Source organism: Eumetopias jubatus, unplaced genomic scaffold, assembly GCF_037043125.1.
Source record: "Eumetopias jubatus isolate StellerSeaLion01/CBP00866 unplaced genomic scaffold, mEumJub1_p1.0 scaffold_3, whole genome shotgun sequence".
NCBI classification, from domain to species: domain Eukaryota; kingdom Metazoa; phylum Chordata; class Mammalia; order Carnivora; family Otariidae; genus Eumetopias; species Eumetopias jubatus.
Window position 1 is genome coordinate 86,467,428 of NW_028274809.1, and position 24,341 is coordinate 86,491,768.

A 24,341-nucleotide genomic window follows, 5' to 3' on the forward strand; every position below is an offset into this window, starting at 1 on the left:
AAATCTTGAGGAAATTACAACTTCCAATAAATGTCATAAAGTTCTAGAATCCTAATTCTTGATTTATAGTTCTTGCTGCCTGTTCAGAAGGGCACCTAAAGTTCTGTGGTCCTCCAGGCTTCTGCCGTCATCTCCAGCCTAGGAACCCATCAAATCTCCCAGGCAGCCCATGGGCTGGAGAGCACCTTGGGGCTGGGTCACCAGGGGAGACTTGTCTCAGGTGGGTCATGGGGATTTGAGGGGACTTCCACCCTGTGTGCCAACCGTCACCAGGCAACCTTCTCCACCTAACTGAAAGAATATCCCTAGACTTACCTTCCTCATTTTTCACTCACAAAATTCTTTGTATCCCTTAAGATTTAAATCAAAGTGCCCTTTCATTCTAGATTCTAGAAAGACCTAGATTTTTTTTCTGTGATATCAGTTCCCTTCACTTACCCCATTTTATTCCTTGAGCTGTAGTTTATATCAGTGTCTACCTCAACTGATATTAAGCAACCTTAAGTTGGATAAAGGGTTTTCTCTTATTTTATCGTTCTGTAATTTCACAGGGTGCTTCCTGGGTTATATAATAACATATATGCCAAATAAGATAGCTATGTGACCCAATCTCATTCTAAAATCATATTAGCTGATGCTTTTGAATTATGAGTATCCAAAATTCTGCCTCATTTAATCTAAAGAAAACTGAAAATCAAACTGTATTATCAAGTATCCAAAAATCATTTTGGTTGATCAATTCTATTCAACCTGGTAGTCTTTTTCACTGATGTAAAATGGAGCAAAGTCACGTATTTTAAAAAGTCATATTTTTACATTTGTGCTACCTATTTTTTTTAAATAAGATATACCCCAAACTAAGAGCAGAAACAGCTTACCATATTATTTAAAAGAAAAAAAATGCAGTATTGCATTTCTTAGTCATTGATAATGTTTCTTTTCTTTTTTTTTTTTAAATTTTGGTAAGTCTTACACATGCCATGTTTACAGCACACAAAGATGGTTATTCACATAGTATCTTAATATACTCAAATCCCAAAATAATATTTCCTCTAAGACAAATATCATGTTATCATAAACTAGGTGCCACAAAATAAGAGATATTCTAATACTGTATTGAAAAGAAATTGTTTTGTGCTCTAAGTGCTTAGAGAACAAGTAAATGCGTCTGCCTATAATTTTCAATCAGTCACTCCATTGTTCAGAGAAGTAGATGATAGTATAAAAACCCTGTTAAGTATTTTATTAAGAAGAAAAGGAACATAAAGAATCTGAGGCTTAGGTAGGCTGACAGGTTGATTTAGTAGCACCAGGAACTTGCTGTTTTTCAGACATAATTACAATAGTTCTATTATATAACAGAACAATGATTTCAAAGATTTATGATAAACACATGCAGTAGCAAAAATAAATTAATAAATTAATTAAGAAAAATAAAATCCTTTTCAGTGTTCTTACCTACAGGTAGATCCTGCATTTTGGGGATATGAAAATGCTCCTTGAAGTTCCTCAGCTCATCTTCCTCATCAAGGCGGAGGGCGACCCTCTCATCTGTCGGGTGGCATCGAAGTTCTGATGCAATGCGTTGTACTGTGTCAGCTGGTAACTCAAAAGGGGAAGGCTCCATTACAAGTTGCTTCTCTAAAAATCAAAGTGAATAATTAAAAATCATTTAGCCACCATCATTTTTTTTTCTGTAGAAAATTAGCCAATCCTTTTGGCTTAAGTAGGATTCTCTTCTTCCCAACCTCAGAAATAATATAATTGACCAAACAGCATTAAACCTCATGTGAGTTTTTCTCATGTGTGAAATAAAGAAAATGATAATAACTTAGGGATGTTGAAAGGAATAAATTTAGGTAATGGTGGTGAGGAGTAAGGTCTTAATAAATGTTAGCTCTTTCCATTTTTATTTTCTGGAAAATGAACCAAATTAGTGACTTTCAAACATACGTAAGTTCATCACCTTTTCCTCTACATGTCTTACTGGGGGTAACAGTAAAGATGCTTTTGTGAAACCTGTTGAGAAACAGTGCCCCACCTAGCTTGTCCTTCTCCCAATACCACTCCCACTATTTTACTCCCAATGGTTCTTGGATCATAGTTTTAAAATTAGGGACATATATATACAATAGAACCGTAACAAATTCTTTATTGTGAATGAAAACAATATTGATGAAAAAGGTAACTTTACCTTAAATAATGTTAATAATTTTTGCCATATGAAGACCAACGAGCTCTTCCTGTTACAGATAAAGAGAAACTTCTCTTTCGAGACTATATATTCCATCTTAGAACAAAGCAGAACCCCGTGATATTTTCTGAAACTACATTTTGCTCTGTTTAATCATCATTTAAAATTTCTCACAATTTTGGAAAGAAAGCTTAATTTTCTGCGGGGTGGGGAGAAACAACAGAAATTTAACTACATATTCTTAAACTTTACCCAAACTTTCTTTATGTTGACTTATTTATATTTCCCCAAGTTTTAGCTTTTTCGAAATTGAGCAAGAATAGTAATAGAGAAAAAAAAATTCTCAGGTAGCTTGATTTACAGACTTCTACTTTTGTGTCTCCACGTATGCATTCCTCCATTCATTTACCTTTCAAGGAGCACTTGTGGAGCACCAACCATGTAGCTCAAAGCACTGATGAAAGAGCACTGTAAAAGATGGTGCATAAGTAATACATTTTTAGAGTTTACTTTTTAGTGGAGAATGAAAAATATAATTAAATAATGTAATTTCAGAGAGTTTCAAGAGCTATGAATAAAAAAAGCAGAGTAATGGGATAGAGAGTTACTAGGGTATGGAATAACTTCCTCAGGGGAAAGGTCAAGTGTATCTCTTTGAGGCAGGGATCTATGTGCATTGATATGGAATCAAACACATGAAGACCAAGAACTAAAAAAGATGACAGAAAGTACAAAGATCCTGTGGTGGGGACAGGCTTGGCCTGTTCAGCTAATACACTAAGTAAGTAAGGGAGAAGGAGACACTATGAAGGAAAGAAGGCAGGGGCAGAAGTTAATTATTAAGAACTCTGAAGCCAGAAAGGAATCTGGATATTTTTCTCAATATAATGGGAAATTGCTGGAGAGTCCTGAGTAGGAAAGTGATATAATTTTGCATGAAATAAAAATCACTTTTTCTGCTCTCTGAGGAGTTAGGAGTTGAAAAAGAGAGGCAGATTCAGGCTATTTTAGTAGTTCAGGGGAAAATGATGGTGGATTAAATGTGATGAGGAGAAAAGCAGAGAAGTGTGTGGATTCATTCCATATTTTGGAGGAAAGGCAGATAGATTTTCTCTGGTGGGGGATCTGAGCAAATATGTTAAAAGTGGTGAAATAAGAAATACCTAGGGAAGAAAAACTTTGAAGAGGGAAATCAAAGTTCTATTTAGGACACATGAAGTTTCAGGTAGAAATAACTAACTGGCTATTGGATGTTTGGGTCTGTAGCTTAGAAGAAAATTAGATCACAAGATATAAGCTTGGTATTTTTCAACTCATATACTTAAAGTCTAGAAATCCTAAGAACCAACTAAAACTAACAGAGATGAGGCTCTCAAATCTCAATCATCTGTCTTCTACTCACCACCCTCCCCTCTTTTCTACCACCCCAACCAACACACCCAGTGTTAGGCGATGAAGAGTTGCATGTCTGAATGTTATACAATGCCAGTAAAACAAGCACACTTCCTAGTTTCTAAACTGGAATTCTTCTTATTTATTTGACCTCTTCCTTTCTCAATGGCCAGTGGTCTCCCCTGGTAAGTTATTCTGTATATTCTCAAATAAGGGTACTGAGCTTGATTTGAACATGTTTTTAGCTTTGATGCCAATAACAGCTGCCAATTGCTCTAATCCATGCTTTTGTACAAAAGTCAACGATTTCAACACTGGTGTTGATAGTTCCTTCAATATCTGACCATACTAAATTATTTGTCTTTTTCATGAAATTTTCTATTTCTGTGATTTATCTCATGTCATTCCCTTTGCCCAAAATGTTCCACTTCCCTTTCTACATTTTCACATCCGAGTCACCTTCAAGTCCTAGTTCAAAGGCTACTTTTTTTTTTTCTCCCACGAGGCCTGTCATTTTGTCTCAACTGAAAGTAGTTTTTCCTCCTCTGGATACCCGTAACACTTAAGAGCACACCTTTCTTTATTCGTAAGTAAGGCATCCTCCAGATACCCTATTTATTTAGATGCCTCTGTGGTTGGGAAAGCTGAAATATGTTGCCACGCCTACAACTTGAATCTGCATGGGTTCCCACCTATTGCCTTGTGATGAAATAACCTGCTTTTAGAATAGAGATGACAGTGTCTCTACCACTTGACATTATCCTGGTCACAATTGACTAGACCTCTGTTAGACACTTGACTCACTGAATACAATGCACTGTTTTGTTAGACAGTGACTTGCTGTGACTACTTTAGCCAAACAGTCATGATGGTGTTTAGCTGAACATCTCATCAAATTCTTTCAGGAATCTGAGCTATGAGATGCAGTTATTCATTCAGTTGGAAACAGGAGCAAAATTTTTTAAAAATCATAGAAATCAATAATAAGATGGTTGGGTCTAGAAGGAGTATTGCCTTGAGTGACTCATTTTTTTCAAAGTCAAACAGAACAACTGCTTGTTAAAATATGAAGTGACTTCAGAAGCAAATAAGAATCAACTTAGTTATGCAATGGTAGGGGATGGAACACCTATGTCTCCTGAAAAGTGACAGGACAAACCAGCCTGGAGAGTCATTGAACCTTCCATGCAACACACTACGTGCAATGTCCTGGAAGGTCACCTAGAGAATTGGCTGCCCTGAGAATCTCATGAGCTGTTTTCTTCCTATCAAGTGTGTTTTTACTATGAACACATTACTTATGGGGGCTTGATTGAGTTGCCGGGCTACCCCCCCTACTCAACTATACATATTCTACCTGGAGGCCTGAATCTTGTTTATCTTTGTAGCAATTCCATTCCCAAGCAGTGGCTTTTACATAGAGCATTCCCCTAAAACAGCAGTTTAATAAGAATGCACAAAATAGCTTGAATTATTTCACATGATTAGTGACTATTCATAGAGCGATGCCCTTCTTACTCCAACCACGTGGAAATTAATTAGAAAAACATTTTCAAAAATCTTGCCTTTTATCTAGGAATTTCTTTGGAGAGTCAGAACTTTGAGGGTTCTTTGGGGCTTGACTGTAAACTCTGAATAGGTTACCTAAATATACAGATTAGTTTGCTACCATCATATTCCCAGTAAAATCCAACTTTCTTTATTTAAAAAAAGATATTCGGGGATGCCTGGGTGGCTCAGTTGGTTAAACAACTGTCTTCGGCTCAGGTATTCATCTTGGAGTCCCAGGATTGAGTCCCATGGCAGGCTCCCTGCTCAGCAGGGAGTCTGTTTCTTCCTCTGACCCTCCCCACTCTCATGCTCTCTCTCATTCTCTCTCTCAAATAAATAAATAAAATCTTAAAAAAACAAAATAAAAAGATATTCATATTAATTCATAAGCCTTTTTATGTTTGTTTCTTATTTAATCCTTTTAACAATCTTGAGGGATCAGAATAATTTTCTTTCTACTTCCAGATCAAACTCTGGGATAATAAGAGTCCACTGTTTGGGACTGTACCTCACCTGAGGAACAGAGTCAGCCATGCTTGTCTTTGGCATGGCATGTGGATAGAATGCACAGAGCAGCAGAATTCCTGGCCCTCTTATTTATTTTTCCTTGTATCTTACTTTATGATTTTTAAAAAATGCTTCTTTGGGGCGCCTGGGTGGCTCAGTCGTTAAGCGTCTGCCTTCGGCTCAGGTCATGATCCCAGGGTCCTGGGATCGAGCCCCACATTGGGCTCACTGCTCCGCGGGAAGCCTGCTTCTCCCTCTCCCACTCGCCCTGCTGTGTTCCCTCTCTCACTGTGTCTCTCTGTCAAATAAATAAATAAAATCTTAAAAAAAAAATGTTTCTTTGGCTCATTCTCTTTTTTCCCCAATTTCATTCTTTTTTTCAGCCTTGTACTCCATCTGCAAAATACAGGAGGCAATGAATCTACTACTCTTTTTAATCAGTCCTTCCAATCCAGTCCCAGCCAGGAAGAGGTTAAAGAGGCTACTCCCACTTCTGGGCCTATCACAGCCCAGATGTCACAACCTCACCTGCACCGAGAGTGAAACACCTGCTGGTGAAATTGGGTTTCAGGGAGAACACACCTGGTCTCACCTGCCAAAATGTACTGCTAACACCAGAATCCGCAGTGGCCAATACCAGAGTACCCTCACTCCAAGGAAACAATTTATTAACTCAGAATAATAGCTGTTTCATTCTGTACTTGCCCTGTCAGCAAGGCAATCAGTGCTTCACAAGCCACAATTTTGTGCCTCCTGTAGGTTTACCATTTGCAAATAGATTGACATGCTCTTACTTTGAGATAATAAAAGAAATCAACCCAAGTTAAAAAAATCCAAATTTTACATTTCACACATTTAATTTTGATTGTCTTAAGAAGGCATGTATACATACACACTTGTTCTTAGGAAAGCCACCTAACTTTTCTGTGCTGCAATGTTATATAAAACTAATAATTTAAGTTTTACTTTCTTCAGAGGTTCATGGTTAGGATCAAATGAAATTAGTTAGGTAAATTCCTTTATAAAGAGATAAAAGATATGCTCATAAATCTTTTTTTTAATAGTAATACCTTATGATGGAAATTGCCATTTTACCCTCAATTTAGCTTTTGAAATTTTGTAAATTGTGTTCTGTCAATTTTATTAGGCAGCTATAACTTTAAAGCTAAAACTTTTATAAAAAACTGATTGTTTTCATGGAATCATGGAATTAAGGATCTTCTAGTCACCTATGTGTCTAAGGTTAAATAGTTAAATAAACGACTATGACTACTCAGTGGTTAATCTTTGCACAGTTTCAGGTTTAATGCCTGAAATGAGCAAATTACACACGAGTTCAAAGTTTAGAAACCAGCAAAGCAAATTATAAAGTACAGAGCTTTTCAATGAGAAAGAAAATGTTATTTAATACACGAGCACAGAGCAGTATTCTTTAAATGTATCATTGTTCACTGTTGCACTGTATATTTCATGTCAAGGATTCTATGAATTACATGCTGAGCATCACATTAATAAGATCAACCCATTTGCTCTAATGTTACTACCTAAAAAACACCCCACCCTCCTCAAAATAAAAGCAGAAAAGAAAAACTTTTTTCAGCTATGAAATAAAAGTGTATTAACTCTCCATTCTTAGGCAACTATTTCATAAAATGAAAGGGGAAGAAACCCGGCTCATGAAATAGACATTTTCACTTCTCCAAATAAATACTGAATATGACTAATAGCACCATAAGACAACTAGAATTACCAGAAAACATAGGACCTAATACTTATTTAAATATCTGAATTTTTATCTAATCGTACCATTTAAACTCAAGTAACTACAAAATTAACTTCAATTAGTCAAATGTAATCATCTTTCACTAAATGAATTGCATAGTACTATTGACAGCAATACATTGGTAAAGATTTCCATTTAACCCAACGTTTTAAAGTGTGAGCACTTGCACATTAGATGGTTGTGCCATTTCTATGAAGATAATTTGGAGAAATAAAAAGAGAAGAAATTGGCAAAAGAAACCTCTAAAACATTTTAACAAGGATTCTAACAGAGAGAATTTTCCTTTGGAAAAATCACTATGTATTTGTGTACAGAGTGTATTATCAGCGTCTCTGTGCTTACCAGCTAGGATTCTGACGATGGGGTCCACAGCTCCCAGCCTCCTATTAAAAAACAAAAAAGAAAGAAAAGAAAAGAAAGAAAGGAAAAATCTCTCAAGAAAAAATCTCTCAAGATTTCCTTGAAAACTTAGAGGTCAGAACTCAGGGTGAGAAATTCAGGGCACTTCTGCTCAGACTCCACCCGGTGGGGAATTTGTGAGCTAACTTTAGTTCCTCCCCTCTTTCTAAACTGATAGTAAATCTCCAGTCACTGACAAACATCTAAGCAAAATGCTGCTCTTATTCTCTATTCAAACAGGTTGGGCTCCTTTAGTGCGCTGTCCCCTAAGCAGCAAAGTAAAATAACCAGTCAGAGAAAGACAGATACCATATGATCTCACTCATATGTGCAATCTAAGAAACAAAACAAATAAGGGCCCCTGGGTGGTTCTGTCAGTTAAGCATCTGACTCTTGATTTTGGCTCTTCTGTTGGGCTCTGCACTGGGCATAGAGCCATCTTAAGATTCTCTCTCCCTCTGCTTCTGACCCCCCAATCCCCCCACCCCATCGAATGCACACTCTATCTCTAAAAAAGAAAAAAAGGAAAAAGGAAGAAAAAAAGGAGACAAACCAAAAACACTTTTTTTTTTTTAAAGGAGACTCCACACCCAGTATGGAGCTCAGCACAGGGCTTGAACTCTCAACCCTGAGATCAAGACCTGAGCTGAGATCAAGAGCTGGATGCTTGATGACTGAGCCACCCAGGCGCCCCCAAAACACTCTTAACTGTAGAGAACGAACTGATGGTTAGCCGAGGGGAGGTGGGGAAGGGCATGGGTGGAATAGGTGAAGGGGATTAAGAGTACAGTTACCATGATGAGCACTGAGTCATGTATAGAACTGTTGAATCACTATATTGTACACCTGAAACTAAGATAACACTGTATGTTAACCATACTGAGATTAAAATTTTTTAAAATGAAAAAACAAAGATAGATTCTGGGCCTGAATAAGTGAATCTATTCTGTACGCATGCCTATGCCTTTTTGAGCATCCAAAACATACCAGGTAAAGCATTATTTGATTTAATCATCTCTATCATGTGTTCACTGTATAACTCAGGACAATTCACCTAACCCTCTTTGAAGCTCAGTATCCCATCTATCAAATGGACCTAAAATTGCCTTTCTCACAAAATTACTAAAATATAAAGCAATGCATGTAGAAAGCTAGAATACCAAGACAAGTAAGTGACACATTCTTCTTTCCCCCAAAATTAATCAGACAAAAAGTATTACCCTCCAGTCTCCAAAAGACGGGTATAAGACACATGAAATTAATTTAATACAAGTAACTGAACAAAGAAAAGAAAATATATTTCATTTCATCAATCCTACTTTTACAATAATCCTACAAAGTGAGTAATGTGTCCTTATTAAGTTGAGAGTAAAACTTTGAATCCGGTCTGGGTGTCTCAAAATTTGCTTTTTTTTTTTCTGTTTTATTTATTTCTTGGGCTGTAAGAACTTTGGAAGATCTGACTGATTCCAATATCCGGGAAGTGAGCCTGGCCTGGAGTATGTGTCGTTTTTGGTGAAGAATCACACTCCTTTAACTACTGACTGTGGACACAGAGATAGAAATAGAGCTACAGACTGACCTATCAAGGTCCTATTTGCACATTGGTTTTTCTAAAATCTTCTGATAGTAGTGTTAGAAACCATCCCAACAAAATATTAATCTGCCTTATGATAAGATCCCCCGCCCTTCCCCACAGGGGAAAGTGGTCTTGCCTGAAACAATCCTTTCTTTTCTTTTGCTAGTAAAGAAAAGACTTGCCCCATCCTCCTTCCAATAAAAATTCCATTTTGTATAACCCCTAAAACTCCCGTCTACTTGCTAGATGATGTGCTGCCCAATTCATGAATCCTTTAATAAATCTAATCAGATCTTCAAATTTACTCTGTTGAATTTTGCCTTTTTAACACCACTGTTAAAGAACTTAAAGCTCTAAGCTACATTCCTATTACTTATGTTTTGTAATTTTCTTTAGTTTCCTTCTGCTAAAAAGCAAACTTCAACTAAGTACATTTTAAAGATCTTACTGGCTTTACTCAACAGTTCACGAATCAGGAAGCACCTAACCTAGCAGAGAGGAGCTCCTAGGAGCTGTACAAAATGAAAGACTCACAGGAAGAAGGATGTTGGAACAAAGATGTTATACTAGATTAAAAAAGCAGATTAGTTATGGCAGGGTCACTTTCCCTTAGGGCATGGCATGGGTTTTCAGGTGGATTACCTCATTACTGCTGATCAGATAATTCCTGATGGAGTGGTTTAAGATTCCATGGCGGCGGGGGGGGGGGGGGGGGGCGCAAAACTATAATATAATTAAGTCTCCATTTGGTAGTGTGGGGCTTAGCATAAGGGACTACATTATGGGTCTATTATCTTGTTTTTAACACTTCATTCAGTAAAAAAGAAAAATATTATTAAGCATATTCTTTGCATCAGGTACAAAGCTAAATGCCAGGGATATCCCGCCCCCAAAATAAAAAGGAAATGTAAAATATCAAGCCATGGAGGGAGTGATAAAACCAGGCCCACTGAAGGGCCAGCTTGGAGGGAAAAGAGAATAGATTGAGCTTCCATTTCTTCTTTTTTTGGAAAGAAGAGGAAGAAATAATGTTGTTGTTAGGATAAACTGTTGAATTAATTCGGTTGTCTATAAATTTCCATATATATCATCTTGCCTACAACATGATAAATATCTAAAAGGTAGAGACTTTGATTTTACCCTCCTTAGCACTTTGTCCATAAAATGGAGCTAAATAAGTATCTGTTAAATTAGTCACTTTTTTAAAAAAATGATTCCATTTCTTCCATCAAAATTGATGATTAGGGATACAAGGGAAGTTCTTTTCTTCCTATGGGTGAGTAAAGAACAGGTGGGGCTAGGTAGGGAGCAGTAGATAGGGGGCTCCATGAGCAGGCTCACAAAAATCCGAAAAATACGGAAATGTAAGGAAACCAGAGATAAGGGAACAAGCCAGACCACCCTACCCTAGGCGTGTGGGGGGAGTGTCTTTTTTATGATAATCACCTGCGCCCAACAAAGGATAATCAGACCCTAAAAAAGAAGTAAGCCATTAAAGATGTAATCACCAGTCCTTACTCCAGCCAAGACATCACAAGAATGATAAAGCCACAAGCTCCCTGGTCAGTTCTAAATGAAAGACTGTCAGTGGAGGCCCACGTCGGCAACCTTGTAGGGACCCCTCTCACTCCCGAGAGCTTTCTGTCTGTATCCTTACTTAATAAACTTCTATCACTTTACTCACTCTTCTTTGTCCTCGAGATTCATTCTTGGACTCTGTGAGACAAGAAACTTGCTCTTCCGCCTCAGAGGTAATCCTTAAATTTTCCTTATTTTTCAGGACTTATTTACCATGGCCAAATCAGTGCCAGGCAAATAGCAGACTTCAATGGGTGTTTGCTGTTATTATTTACCAAATTAAATTCAGCGCAGCAAATTGTTTCTGTAAGAATCTTAGGCTACACATCCAACTATAACACTCTAATGCTAAATGATCCATGAGTAGAAATGGGTGATGAGACTGAACACAGAGCTGCTCAGTGGCCAATCCAGGTCTTATATTAATTAAAGTGTTCTGAGAAGTGAAAGAAAACCTCAACCTCAGGGAGCAAGTTGGGGAAGAACTGATAAAAAGCTGCACTCACAAATTTGGGCGTTGAAGGACAGCAGAATGCGCCCTTCCAAAATATGACTGCAGGAATTCAGAACTTGCCACCATAACATATGTCGCTGTGGTATATTGATTATCTTGAGCTGTAGGAACTTAAACAGCAAGGTCAGGGAGAGGATCTCTCTGAACTCTATCTGCCTGAAGACAGATCCTTCAAAAGGAATTCAGTTACCAATCCCCTCCCTGGGAGTCTCCTCGGGAGATTGACTGTTGTCACAGGGAGGGGACTAGAAGTCACCACCACACCCAACACCACACCCAGACCAACTTTGTCACCAACTATCATATCTCTTACCTATACTTCTAAGGGCGCATTCATCCTTCCTAATAGTCATTTACTCCCCTTTAAGAGGCTTACATCTCCCTTCCCCTTTTCCTTTTAAGATGGTATTTAAGTCTGAATCTAAGCCACCTATGGGAGTTACTCATTTTTCCGTGGGTACCTCCCATGTATACATGAGATAGTCACATTAATAAACTTGTTTTCCTCTTGTTAAGCTGTCCTTTATTATAGGGCTCCTACCTACGAACTCAGAAGGATAGAGGAATTTTTTTTTCTTTTCTACAGTATGCAGAAACTTTCTAATTACTCTATTTTGTAAATTAAATAACACTGTTTTAGGACTTCAATCGTCACCTCTGTAGAGGGAGATTTAATTTGAGTCCTTATTGGGACTCTCCTTTCCTGGACGTTTTAAGCACAACAAAATACCCTAAAATGAATCTATTAGCTTCCTTCTCTCTTATCTCTTCTGCCTCTCTCCTTTTCCCTACCCCACCGCCCTGCCCACCCAAACACTCTTTCCCCTTCCTCTTGGGGGTAACCAATATAAAGTAATAATCTTTTTTAAAAGCCATGTCAGGATGCTCTCACCAAGCAATTTCTATTCTGAAGCCAAAGAAGGCAGAATCTTATTTATATGGGTAGAGAAAAATATAAAGAACAGAACACACACACACTGAAAAATGTCCCCTGCTCTTTCCCCTTGCTTTCTCCCCTATTCCTCCCTTCCCTATCTTTACCTCTCCTGTCCCTCTTCCTCTTGCCTTCATTTGCCTTCCCCCCCCTTCTCATTTCCTCCCCCCTTCTCTCCTGTTACCAGGATTTCTTTTCCTTTGGTGGTTCTTGGTCGTACCACTTTGAAGAATGAACAGACCAGACAGGGTTGTGGGCAGCAAAGCAAGGTTTATTGAGTGATAGTAAACAAAGTTTATTGAGTGACTGTACAAAGCTCCCAAACAGGGAGAGGACCTGAGAGCGTTGACGATTTGGTGGTTTAGATCTAGGGTTTTTATGAGCTTGTTGGCAGGCTGTTTTAATCTGATTAGCCCTCCATCCAAGGCTCTGTCATCTGATCAGGTTTTTGTCACCTGGGAAAGGATGGAGGGTCCTTCCAAGGTGGTGTAAAATCCCTTTAAGGGTGGTTTCCTTTTGGGCAGGGTGTGAGGGTGGGGGGGTGTCCCTGACTGCCTTTCTTCCAACTATCCTTTTTTCTTTTCTAAGATTTTATTTATTTGACAGAGAGAGGGAACACAAGCAGGGGGAGAGGGAGAAGCAGGCTTCCTGCCTGCCCCCTCTCCCTCCCCACCCCCAGCAAGGAACCCAATGCGGGGCTCCATCCCAGAACCCTGGGATCATGACCTGAGCCAAAGGCAGATGATGCTTAACAACTGAGCCACCCAGGCACCCCTCTTCCAACTGTCCTTTATCACTCCTCTCTCCCCATTCCCTCTCCCCTTGCCTCCCCTCCATCTCCCCCTCTCTCTCCCCACTCCTCCCTCCCCTCATCCCGGGCCCAACTTCTGTAGCAAGGAAAGCAAAACAAATTAATGTGCCAATAAATCGCTAGGCTATATTCAAATACTCTATTTTTTTCCTTCCTGTGAGGTATATATTCTATTAGAAAAATTTCCCAGTAAGGGACAGGGACTTTCCCAACCCCAGACATAGTATTTTCAGTTTTTCTGAAAAAAATATAAAAGCTTATTATAAACAAATGCCATTTTGCCAGTTGGTGATTAAAATTCATTTAGAAACTAAAATTCTTGTAACCCAATCACTTTTTCCTATATCAGAAGTTCTCCTTCATTGTTAAATTCACAGAGGTATTTAAGGCAATCTACATGTTGTGTCCAGGGAAGGGAATTTTAATAGTTCTCTCTTAATATGTGTTTTCATGTCAATTTGCCCAAATGTCTGACTGTTTACATGAAGAACTGCAATTAACAAATTCATTTTTTCTCTATTTAAATAAGAAGCAGATTATAAGAATCAGAGCTAGGTACAAAGAGTTTTCACACCCATATACACAGGCTTGCTAATGGGTTATTTGATATTGTATGTAGCTAATTAATTAGATTTATTTGGTTTATGTATGGTGATATATAAAATATGTTAAATTTTAAAACTTTGAAGATTTATCAATTTACCATATTTTATTGATTTAATATTTTTAATTTTTATTTTGAAATAATTTCATTCCTATAGAAAAGTTGCAAAAATACTACAAAGAATTTTGTATATCCTTTACCAAGTTTCACCAATTTCACATTGTGACACTTTTTTTTCTCTCTCATAAACATACCCACACACTCCCAATACACATGTCTTTTCTTGAACCATTTAAGACTAAATTGAAATATCATATCCCTTAATCCCTAAAACTTCCTAAATGTGACTTCCAAAGAACAAGGATATTCATCTACATAACCTCACTATTGTTATCAATATCTGGAAATTCAACATTAATACTATTATCTAATAAACAAACCTTATTCAATTTTTTTTCCAGTTGGGTTAATAATGTCTCTTATAACTGTCTCTTGAAGTGTAGCATCAAATCCAAGATTATGCAGTGAATTTAACTGCCTTGTCTCTCAGTTTTTCTTACCTGTCCTTATATCTTTTTTTCATTTTCTGTGTTTGTGTGGGATAAAAACACATAACGTAAAATTTACTATCTTAACCTATTTTAAGTGTACAGTTCAGTAATGTTAAGTATATTCACATTGTTGTTGAACCATTCTCTAAAACTTTTTCATCTTATAATCTTTAAACTATATACTAATTGAACAACACCCCTTTCCGACTGCCCCAAACACCTGACCATCACCGTTCTACTTTCTGTTACAAATGTGACTATTTTAGATACCTCATATAGAGAAATCATATAGTATTCTTTTTTTTTTGACTGGCTTATTTTACGTAGCATAATGTCTTCAAGGTTCATCTATGTTGTAACATGTGACAGGATTTTCTTTTTTTGTATGGCTGAATAATATTCTATTGTATGTCTACATCATATTTTGTTTATCCATTCATCTACTGATGGATATTGAGTTGTTTCCACCTTTCAACTATTGTGAATGTGTTATTATAAATGTGGTGTGCAAATAATATCTCTTCAAGACTCTGCTTTCAAATCTTTTGGATATATACCCAGAAATGCGATTGTTGGATCATATGGTAGTTCTATTCCTAATTTCTTGAGGAATCTCCATTTTTATGTGCATTTTTCTAATGATTAGTGATATTGAGCATCTTTCCATGTGCATGTTATTGTCTTTGTCATATAAAACACTATTACTTTTGAAGTGCAGAGAATAGTTATGCTATAGAATATTCCTCAATTTAAGATTATTTGCTGTTTCCACATGATTTGACCTAGGTTCTGAATTTTTGGCAAGAATGCTTCATTAGTGACATTAAGACTTTCTCAGGGAACCTCATTAGGAAGAACACAAGGCCAGTTTTTCCCATCATTGGGGATGATAATTTTGGTGCTCAAATTGTCCTACATTAGCCAGTGGAAGCTCCTTCAACCTGGTTCTTATGTCCTTCTGACATGTCACCATCATTGTGTTTTTGAGCACTTGCTTACTTTCTAGCAAAAGATGTTCCAGGCTATCTTGGATTTTTCCAGCATCAGCCTTACAATCAGCCATTCCTCCAAGGGGCTTTGGTTCTTTTTAGAGAGGACAATTAAGAAACCAAATCTGGTCTCTAGATAAGCTTATTGCTACCAGGTATCAATGCCTCCAGGCACATAGTACTGAAAAAGTTATTTAGATTAGTTCTGGCTTTTCTCCATTCAGGGTGGTTTTATTATATCTATAAGACACAGTTCAATTTATTGTTTTGGTTTGTTTTAAATTTCAGGATTTGCTCAATTCTTACTGATTTAATTTTAATTTCTAATGTTTAAAATACTATTTTTAACATTTTAATATTTAATTTTAATTTAATAATTAAAATTAAAATACTATTTTAATATCTAAATATACAAATAGATGTACACAAATATATTTACATACATACATATGTATATATAATAAATATGTGTATATGTTTTTGTATAGAAGTATATGTATCTTCAACACAGGATAATGCTTACCTTATTCCTTAAATATGAAGTGATCTACCCAGTTTTTCAAAGGACAAACACCTGAAGTGTTTCAACTGGACCCTACCATTTCCCTCTGGATGAGGCAAGGAAAGTGGAACTAGTGACCAGAAAATGATTTGACATCTTTAAGAGATTAAGGCAAATATTTGCCCTCTCAATACTTTGAGCACAGAGGGAAAAAAAGGTCAAACAACACTGCAAATTTACACTCAAACAGCTCATTCCATAAAGTTAGTATAGCTAAGCTGGGATGGGACAGACAGAAAGCAAAATTTGTTCACCGTTTTTAAAATGGAAGGTACGTTAAGATTCTTGCAGGTGGAAAGTGATGGGCACATAGAAAAAATGATGCAAGGGACAAAGAAGACTGGTGATTGTGTCTGTTACTGTTCTGCATTGTAAACCTTTTTCTACCTAAACGCCAGCCAAAATTCTTGTGTCCATGTTACACCTGGTGGAAATAAAATACTAAAATTGGTGTTTAGCACAGTATGATTTGATGGGGTAAAGAGACAGTCTTGAGTGGAGTGAGTCTATAAAATAAAATCAACTTGTAGAAGTAAGAACTCAGGAAGAGGTGATTAAGTATATCCTTCTTACCCCACCACACACACACACACATACTCTTGGAGGAAGGGAAGGCATTCGGAGGATGAATCTCCTCAGGTATCATTGACATTTAAAAGAATGTGGTAAATAGGTTGGCATCTTGGTGGCTTTTCAGGATGTTTAGATTTTATCTCAGGCTGTACACTCAAACCCCACTGCTTTTGGCTCTTAGTGAACTCTTATAGAACTCCAATTTGACTTTCTGCTTTAGTGGGAATTGGAGGAGGAGGAAGTAAAAAAAAGGAGAAGCATGAATTTTACTTTATATATATTCTACTTCAAATCAAATGTGATTCTGCTTTGAGAAATCATAGAAGAAATATTCAGGTCTAAGTTTTTGAAAAAATATGCAGAATGGTGCTACTCTTTGCTTTGGGTACTAGGGAGAATAAAATGAACTTTTTGCTCTACCTTTACTGTCCTGGTGGGACCTTTGGTTTGCATCACTGGATTCTAACTTCCTTCTGTATTTATTGTACAATAATTTATCCACTGCATCAATCAATTTATTTATTTATTTTTCGATCTATGTGTGGCCTATTGCATTTTAACACATATTATAAATTCCTCAACACTTGTTAAATGGTAATGGATAAATAGATAGATAGATAGATGATAGATAGATAGATAGATAGATAGATAGATAGATAGATAATTGTAATTCTTGCTCCCATACAAATTCCTCCTCTCTCACTTTGTCTGGCTCTTAACTGCTCTTCTATAATCCACTTACTCCATTACTTGTTGACTCAATATTGTAATCTCTCGAACATTTGTTTAAAATATTCACCCTCACAATCCTTCATTTTAAGACGACTTCAAAAAACTTTTGAAAAAGTCAGATCTTCATAGCCTTCCCTATGTTGATCAGAGCACCCCCAAGCTATTCTACATGACAAGACGGCTTCATGGTCTAGGTGTTTGTTGTGGGATCCAAGCCAGTCAGGGAGTAGTTTGTAGAGTAGCCACATCTCCTACCCAGTTTACATAGGACCTACTTCCAATAGGACAGTTTATATATTGTCTGACTTCTAACTTTGAATTATCTGACACAGAACAAAGATAATTCCTTGTAATTATTACTAATTACTAATTCACCCCCTATAAAACCCCTGTATCTTTACTGTGGTTGCAAGAATGAACTTTTGGACTCATTGCCCTAACACAGGATGAATGCACTAGCAGGTTAATGTTTTACTAACACCATAGGTAGCTAAGTAGGAGACCCTAAAATTCAAATAAAAAGACACTAATACAGAACAAAAATCATCAGCAGGAAGAAATATGAAGGAGGAATTGTTTCCTAATTTCCTTTTGTCTGTGTGACTATGAAAATCACAGAATCATCATCCTATTGGTGCTTTACAGAAAGCATGAAGCCCTCAATTTGACCAACTACTATCTATTCATTCCTACCATCCCATTTCCACCATCACTTCCTATCATGACTTACAAAGGGCTCTTTATGACTTGGCCTGTGTCTACTTGGGATTCCCATTTTGGCCCTTTTTCCCCATGTGTGTTAGAGTCTAGCCATGCTAAACTTACTATGAAAATTTGACTGCCCCAACTCTCTCATCCACCTCTGTGTTTTCCCTTATGTAGTTCCTTTCTCCTGTTTGCAATGTTTTTTTCTCTCTTGATTGTACTTTCCCAAAAATTGCCTCAAGTTTTCCTCTTAAATTCTGTGGACTTCATTTACACTCCAGTCAGATTTCGTCTGTTTTATAATGCTTCCCATGATATTTTATTTAACTGAATGATTATGTTCCCAGGGAATTGAAATCTTCTGTAGCTCAGAAGCATAACAGGTACCCAGGAGGTCTAGAGAATTTATCTACTCAGTGTGGTCCAATCCTTTTAGTTGTTGTTGAAGCAATAAATCAGCATGGCTTAGAGTGTAGGTCCAGTAGACAAAGGTTTTTGTGTTGTGAGATGATTTAGCTAGATCTTACTGTGTGTAAAGCCAATTGTTGCGCTTTCCTCCACACCGACTGTGACTTCTTATGACAATACTGATCTATGTCCTCCCTCTTCCTGTTACGTTTCTTTCCAATACTTAGAGTGGAATGGAGTTTAGAGATTGCTCCTCAGTCTATCAGATTGTCCAGAATTACTGCTCTGGATAAGACATTCTTTATGCATCCCAAAGAACTATGACACCCGCCTTGGGAGAACTCCATCTAGGGCTCACATAAGATATGAGTGTACTCACTGCACCCAGACTCCTTAGATCTGAAATGTTACTGTATTCAACAGCTATTCTTCATAATTTCTGATTGGGAATTATAGCTATTACCTGTTTTATTAAAGAGAGAGTTTTCTTCTCCATTTTCTAAGAAGTGTTCTCTTGACTTCAAAGAGAAGAGCAGAGTAGTAATGCCTTTTTTTTTTTTATGAGAGAAAGAGAGAAGTGTGTGGACACATATGCATGGCGGAGGGAGGGGCAGAAGGAGAGGGTGGAGAGAGAATCCTACACAGGCTCCACACCTAGCACGGAGTCCTACATGAGGCTTGATTCCCATGACCCTGACATCATGACCTGAGCCAAAATCAAGAGTCCAATGCTCAACCAACTGAGCCACCTAGGTCCCCTAGTAATGCCATCAATGTGTCTCATTAACCGCAAGCTATCCTTCAGTCTTACTTCCACTTCTACTCAATTGCTGAGCCTCGTCTTGGGCAAAGCTCTAACGATTTGCCAATTAGGAAAATCCAAACTGCCTTCTCTGCTGACAGCCTCTACAGTGACTGTTCTTGTTCCCAGCACTTCCTTTACAGTACTCGTCTCAGTTTAATCTCTACCCTCATTCCCCTTTACGTCTTCCATTCCTGTCTCACAGCCTTTCTTTTGTTACTTACAAAAACATTCTCTCTTCACTCATGACTTATGAGATATAACTAGTGCATCTATTACTACTGCTTCTTGCATTCTACATCCTGATTATGATATAATTACAGCATAATACAATAAAAGGAATACTCCCTATTTACATTGGTGAGACTTGAATATACCAGCATATGGTTTACAGAACAGTGTGTTATCTAGTAAGAGCTTCTTAATAATCCAAACGCCATAAAAGTACACCTACATTGCTCACTGAATTACATTAAGAGGGTCAGCTCAGTTTGGAAAGCTTGAACATATGCACAATCCCTAAGTCTATAATACTTTGTAATTTACTTGATTAATTGAAATTTACTGATTAATGTCATTGAAGTCAATAGCTGGTCTGAAAGTTTTCAAGAAAAGTAGTTATTTCATACTTACATGTGATCTATTAGATCTCCAGAGAACATGATTATAATTAAATTATTCAAAGTATTCTGAAAGTACATCCTGTGGAATTAGGAAGAGGTAATAATGATTTTGCTTAGGAAAGTCAAAGAAGGTTCCAGAGGACAGTCTATACACACATGAAGCCACACCCTTTCTCCCTTGCCTGTGGCTGTCTCTGCTAATGGAATTCACATCGTACTGTTTCCCTCTGTGCCTATATTTGATCTTTCATCCACTTAATAGACCACTCTAGGAACTAATTTGAAGGGAGTAAGTATTTTTATCAGTGTAGGCTGAACATACACAATTTTAGACAGCATGCATCTTATACTGATCTGATTTAGTAAGTGAGTAGAAAATGCTCCCCAGAACTCCTTGCTGGTAAGGAATCTGGCCAAGGACAGAGGTATTGATTGAAATGGCCAAGAAAGGACACGAGGGTGGGAATTTTGTCAAACACTAGCAGTTTACTTTAATGATCATTTCCTGAGAACTTCTGAAATATTTTCAATGTTTAGAGGATTTGTTTAGTAACCAGAAGGAAAAGTTTCTACTAAGAGAAAAATTTACGCTCATATAAGAGCATTCCAATTGACCCATTGTTTTCCATATCTATCTCTGTTTGCCAATATCTATAATACAAATTTTAGAAAACATATTTTGTCTCATGACTTTATGAATGATTCTATTTCCTATCAAGACATTCTCTTGTATTGTATTCTTTCCCTTCTAGGTTTATTCTTCTTCATAAAGAAATCAAATACAACTTAAACTTTGCATTTCATGATACCTTTTTCAAAGTATTTTGACATGTTGGATGATAAATCACACACTAGGGGCAAGAGTCATGGTGATGATAGTGTTGCAGTTTTGAAAATACAAATATATCGATTCAATGGATAAAACTGTGCCCAAATGAAGAGTGTAGGCCCCTCCATCATCACCAGGTCAGGTGCTTGCTGCAGAAAGGCAGGTCAGCTTTAAGGGCAGAGTCTGCTTCCCACACAGGCTGGAGTGCCAGGCTGATGTCAGTTCAAGGGCAGAGTAATGGCTTCTGATTTCCCAGCTGCATCTACTCCATCTGTCACTATAGTGTACATTCTAAACTTCCTGTACCTAGCTTGAGACTTTGGTCCTGGATTAAATATAATACAGAAGAAATCATTCAATTTAAGTATAGATTAAAATTAAATTCAAATTTATATGTGTATCTAGAACAACAAAAGTATTAGCTTAATTTGAAAAAGCTTAGTAGAGGGGTGCCTGGGTGGCTCAGTTGGTTAAGCGACTGCCTTCGTCTCAGGTCATGATCCTGGCGTCCCGGGCTCCCTGCTCAGCAGGGAGTCTGCTTCTCCCTCTGACCCTCCCCCCTCTCATGCTCTCTCTCTCTCTCATTCTCTCTCTCAAATAAATAAAATCTTTAAAAAAAAGAAAAAAGAAAAAAGGAAAAACTTAATAGATAACTACTATGCACTGAATTCAATCAAATGCTGTACTAGTGTTTTACATGCATTTCTCATTTAATCTTTAGAGGAAAAAAAAAGGAGCTATAGGTACTATTACTGTTTCTACTTTAAAAAGAGGGAATTGAAGTAGAGGTATAATAGATTCAGCTAACAGAAAAGTAAACAAACTATAAAGATTAATATCAAGGATATTTAAGGAATTCCTCAAGAAAAAAGACAGAAAGCACAATAAAAAAAATGGACAAGGGATTAATATGTAATTCACAAAAGGAAAACCTGAACAGTCCATACATTTTCTTTTTCTTTTTTAAAGATTTTATTTATTTTTCAACAGAGAGAGAGAGACAGTGAGAGAGGGAACACAAGCAGGGGGAGTGGGAGAGGGAGAAGCAGGCTTCCCGCTGAGCAGGGAGCACAATGTGGGACTGGATCCCAGGACACTGGGATCATGACCTGAGCTGAAGACAGATGCTTAACGACTGAGTCACCCAGGCGCCGCCAGTCCATACATTTTCAAAGAGATATATAAACACTTTAGGAATCAGAGAAGTGCACACTGAAGTCATGCTAACATACCTTTATACAGCAATCATGTTGATAGAAATTAAAATTTTCAGATGGTGTCCACAGTTGGAGGGAATGAGGAAAAGTAGAAGTCCTGGACATTTTGGTTTAGTAAAGCCAATAAAGAGGACTTTCTGCAATTTATTGAAATTAAACAGAAATATACTCGGGCGCCTGGGTGGCTCAGTTGGTTAAGTGGCTGCCTTCAGTTCAGGTCATGATCCTGGAGTCCCGGGATCGAGTCCCACATCAGGCTCCCGGCTCAGCGGGGAGCCTGCTTCTCCCTCTGACTCTCCCCCCTCTCATGTGCTCTCTCTCTCTCTCTCTCTCATTCTCTCTCTCTCTCAAATAAATAAATAAAATCTTTAAAAAAATAAAATAAACAGAAATATACTCTATGAATCAGCAATTCCATTCCTGGGGATAGATCTGTATTGTTTTTCCCAGTTCAGATATTTGAACTAACTCACCAGATCCAAAAAATATACCCACTTGAGGCTTTTATTTACCGAATGCAGGCAAGCATCAGATATCTCAGAGATATGCACAGTATGAACTCCTGTGGGCCTAATCTCTGTGCCCTGGGAGTGGGCTGATTCTCTGACTTGAGCTGCCAAGATCTGCATAAGGAATTTATCTTTGGGAGAGCTCCCTCCAAAAGTTCGCAGTGGCTTCGTAAGTAGTCGAGTCAGTCTCAAAAATGGTTAGGCCAGTGGCAAATTATCAGTAAAGAAGCTAACTTTGCATGTTGTCAGGGAAGTTTCAAATACTATTCCATTGCCCTTACCTTGGCTGAGTCAAAAACCAGACATCCAAGCATCGCTAGGGGTAAAGATACATCTCTCCCCAACCAGCTGAAAATTAGGTCTATTTCTTATAGAAATGCTCCTACATTGACAGAAAGAAGGGTGTGAGGATGTCCATCTCCAGCATGCTTTGCAGGGCAAGGATTTAAGAATGCTGTCAAGGAAAAGAAATTAAGGAAAATGCGTGATACGCCTATGATGGAATATTATCTAACAGTCGAAAGAGTAAGATTTGTCTACACCAACATAGATAGATATCAAAAGTAAAATGCTCAGTAAAAACCAGAATCATGACATTTTCCTGAGATGCATTACATAATGAGATATATTGCATAATGCAGTTTATGAGCATAAAACACACCAAAATAGGCTATTCAAAAATCCACAGTTGTGTAAATCAGTCATGGATAGTGGTTTGGGAAGAATGCAAATTATGAACAAAAGAAGAGATGCTTATAGTGGGACGGAATTGGGATTAGGAATCTTTCAAAGGTAATAAAATAAAGTGTGAGTATGTGTAAAAGAGTGACAGAGAAGATTTTCATGTAATAGAGGCCCCCAAATTAATAATAATATAATAGAGAAAAACAAAGTAATCATGGCTGGTATCAAAAGAAATGACAAACATTTCCGTGGATAGGAAATAGATTAAAAAAAAGAGGGGCACCTGGGTGGTTCAGTCAGTTACGTATCCCACTCTTGATTTCAGCTTAGTCATGATCTCAGGGTCCTGAGATCAAGCACTGAGTCAGGCTCTGCCCTGAGTATGGCGTCTGCTTGAGATTCTCTCTCTCAACCTCTGTCTCTCCTCCCTGCATATGTTCTCTCTCCTTCTCTCTCATAAATAAATTAATTAATTAAAAAAATCAGAAAGAAAGAAAGAAACAGTGAGCAGTGCTGAAGTTACAGACCTACAAGGCTCTGGACCTGGGTGAAAAAAAAAAGAGTCTAGCAAGTTTGGCTCCTGTAGGGGACAGAAGTGCCCCTTACAAGTTGGACTACCAGAACTATGATTGTTGCTTTGGGAAACTGAGGGGGGAAAAGGGTGGTTGCAAATAATTTGTTCTTTTTGTCTGGAAGCTTGTTAATTTCTTTTTTTTTTTTTAAGATTTTATTTATTTATTTGAGAGAGACACAGCGAGAGAAGGAACACAAGCAGGGGGAGCGGGAGAGGGAGAAGCAGGCTTCCTGCTGAGCAAGGAGCCCGATGGACCCCGGGATCATGACCTGAGCTGAAAGCAGACGCTTAACGACTGAGCCACCCAGGCGCCCGGAAGCTTGTTAATTTTTTTTTTAAAAGTTTTAGAATACAGAAGTTCTGCCAAAGCATTCCCGGGTGTGTGTGTGTGTGTGTGTGTGTGTGTGTGTGCGCGCGCGCGTGTGTGTGTGTACATATGTCCATAAGTGTGGGTAATTCTCTGTCATTTCAGTAGTTATAGCCTCTCCCCAACCTCTTTCATTTTCTTTTTAACTTCTATATTTCACATGGCACACTTCCCAGATATGCATTACAAGTCCCTTGTCAATTTCTTTGCATTTTTACCATTTTAAGATTATGGGACACTAGCCTAGTTTTAACAATCACCACTTACTTCTTCAATTCTTCTAATTTGTAAATTTGAGAATTACATATTTTAGTACCTGAAAGCCTTACTGTTAAAGAATTGAATTAATCTCAAGGTCCCTTTTTGTTTC

At 37.6% G+C, this 24,341-nt stretch overlaps 1 protein-coding gene across 7 annotated transcripts in view; it reads right to left on the minus strand.

The window, feature by feature from the left end:
• The window catches only part of KYNU (kynureninase), a 128,701-nt gene that overhangs the window by 103,699 nt on the left and 661 nt on the right, over window positions 1-24,341 (minus strand). Inside the window, exons 2-4 of one of the 7 annotated variants that reach the window (XM_028123808.2) lie at window positions 22,628-22,800; window positions 7,770-7,810; window positions 1,459-1,641 (exon numbers count right to left, since the gene is read on the minus strand). In XM_028123808.2, coding sequence (XP_027979609.1) covers window positions 1,459-1,627 — 169 coding nt within the window. In that variant the 5' untranslated portion in view covers window positions 1,628-1,641; window positions 7,770-7,810; window positions 22,628-22,800. Of the gene's footprint in view, window positions 1-1,458; window positions 1,642-7,769; window positions 7,939-22,627; window positions 22,801-24,341 lie in introns of those variants that run through there. The other 6 variants (XM_028123809.2, XM_088021732.1, XM_028123810.2 and 3 more) reach the window with 6 other exon arrangements.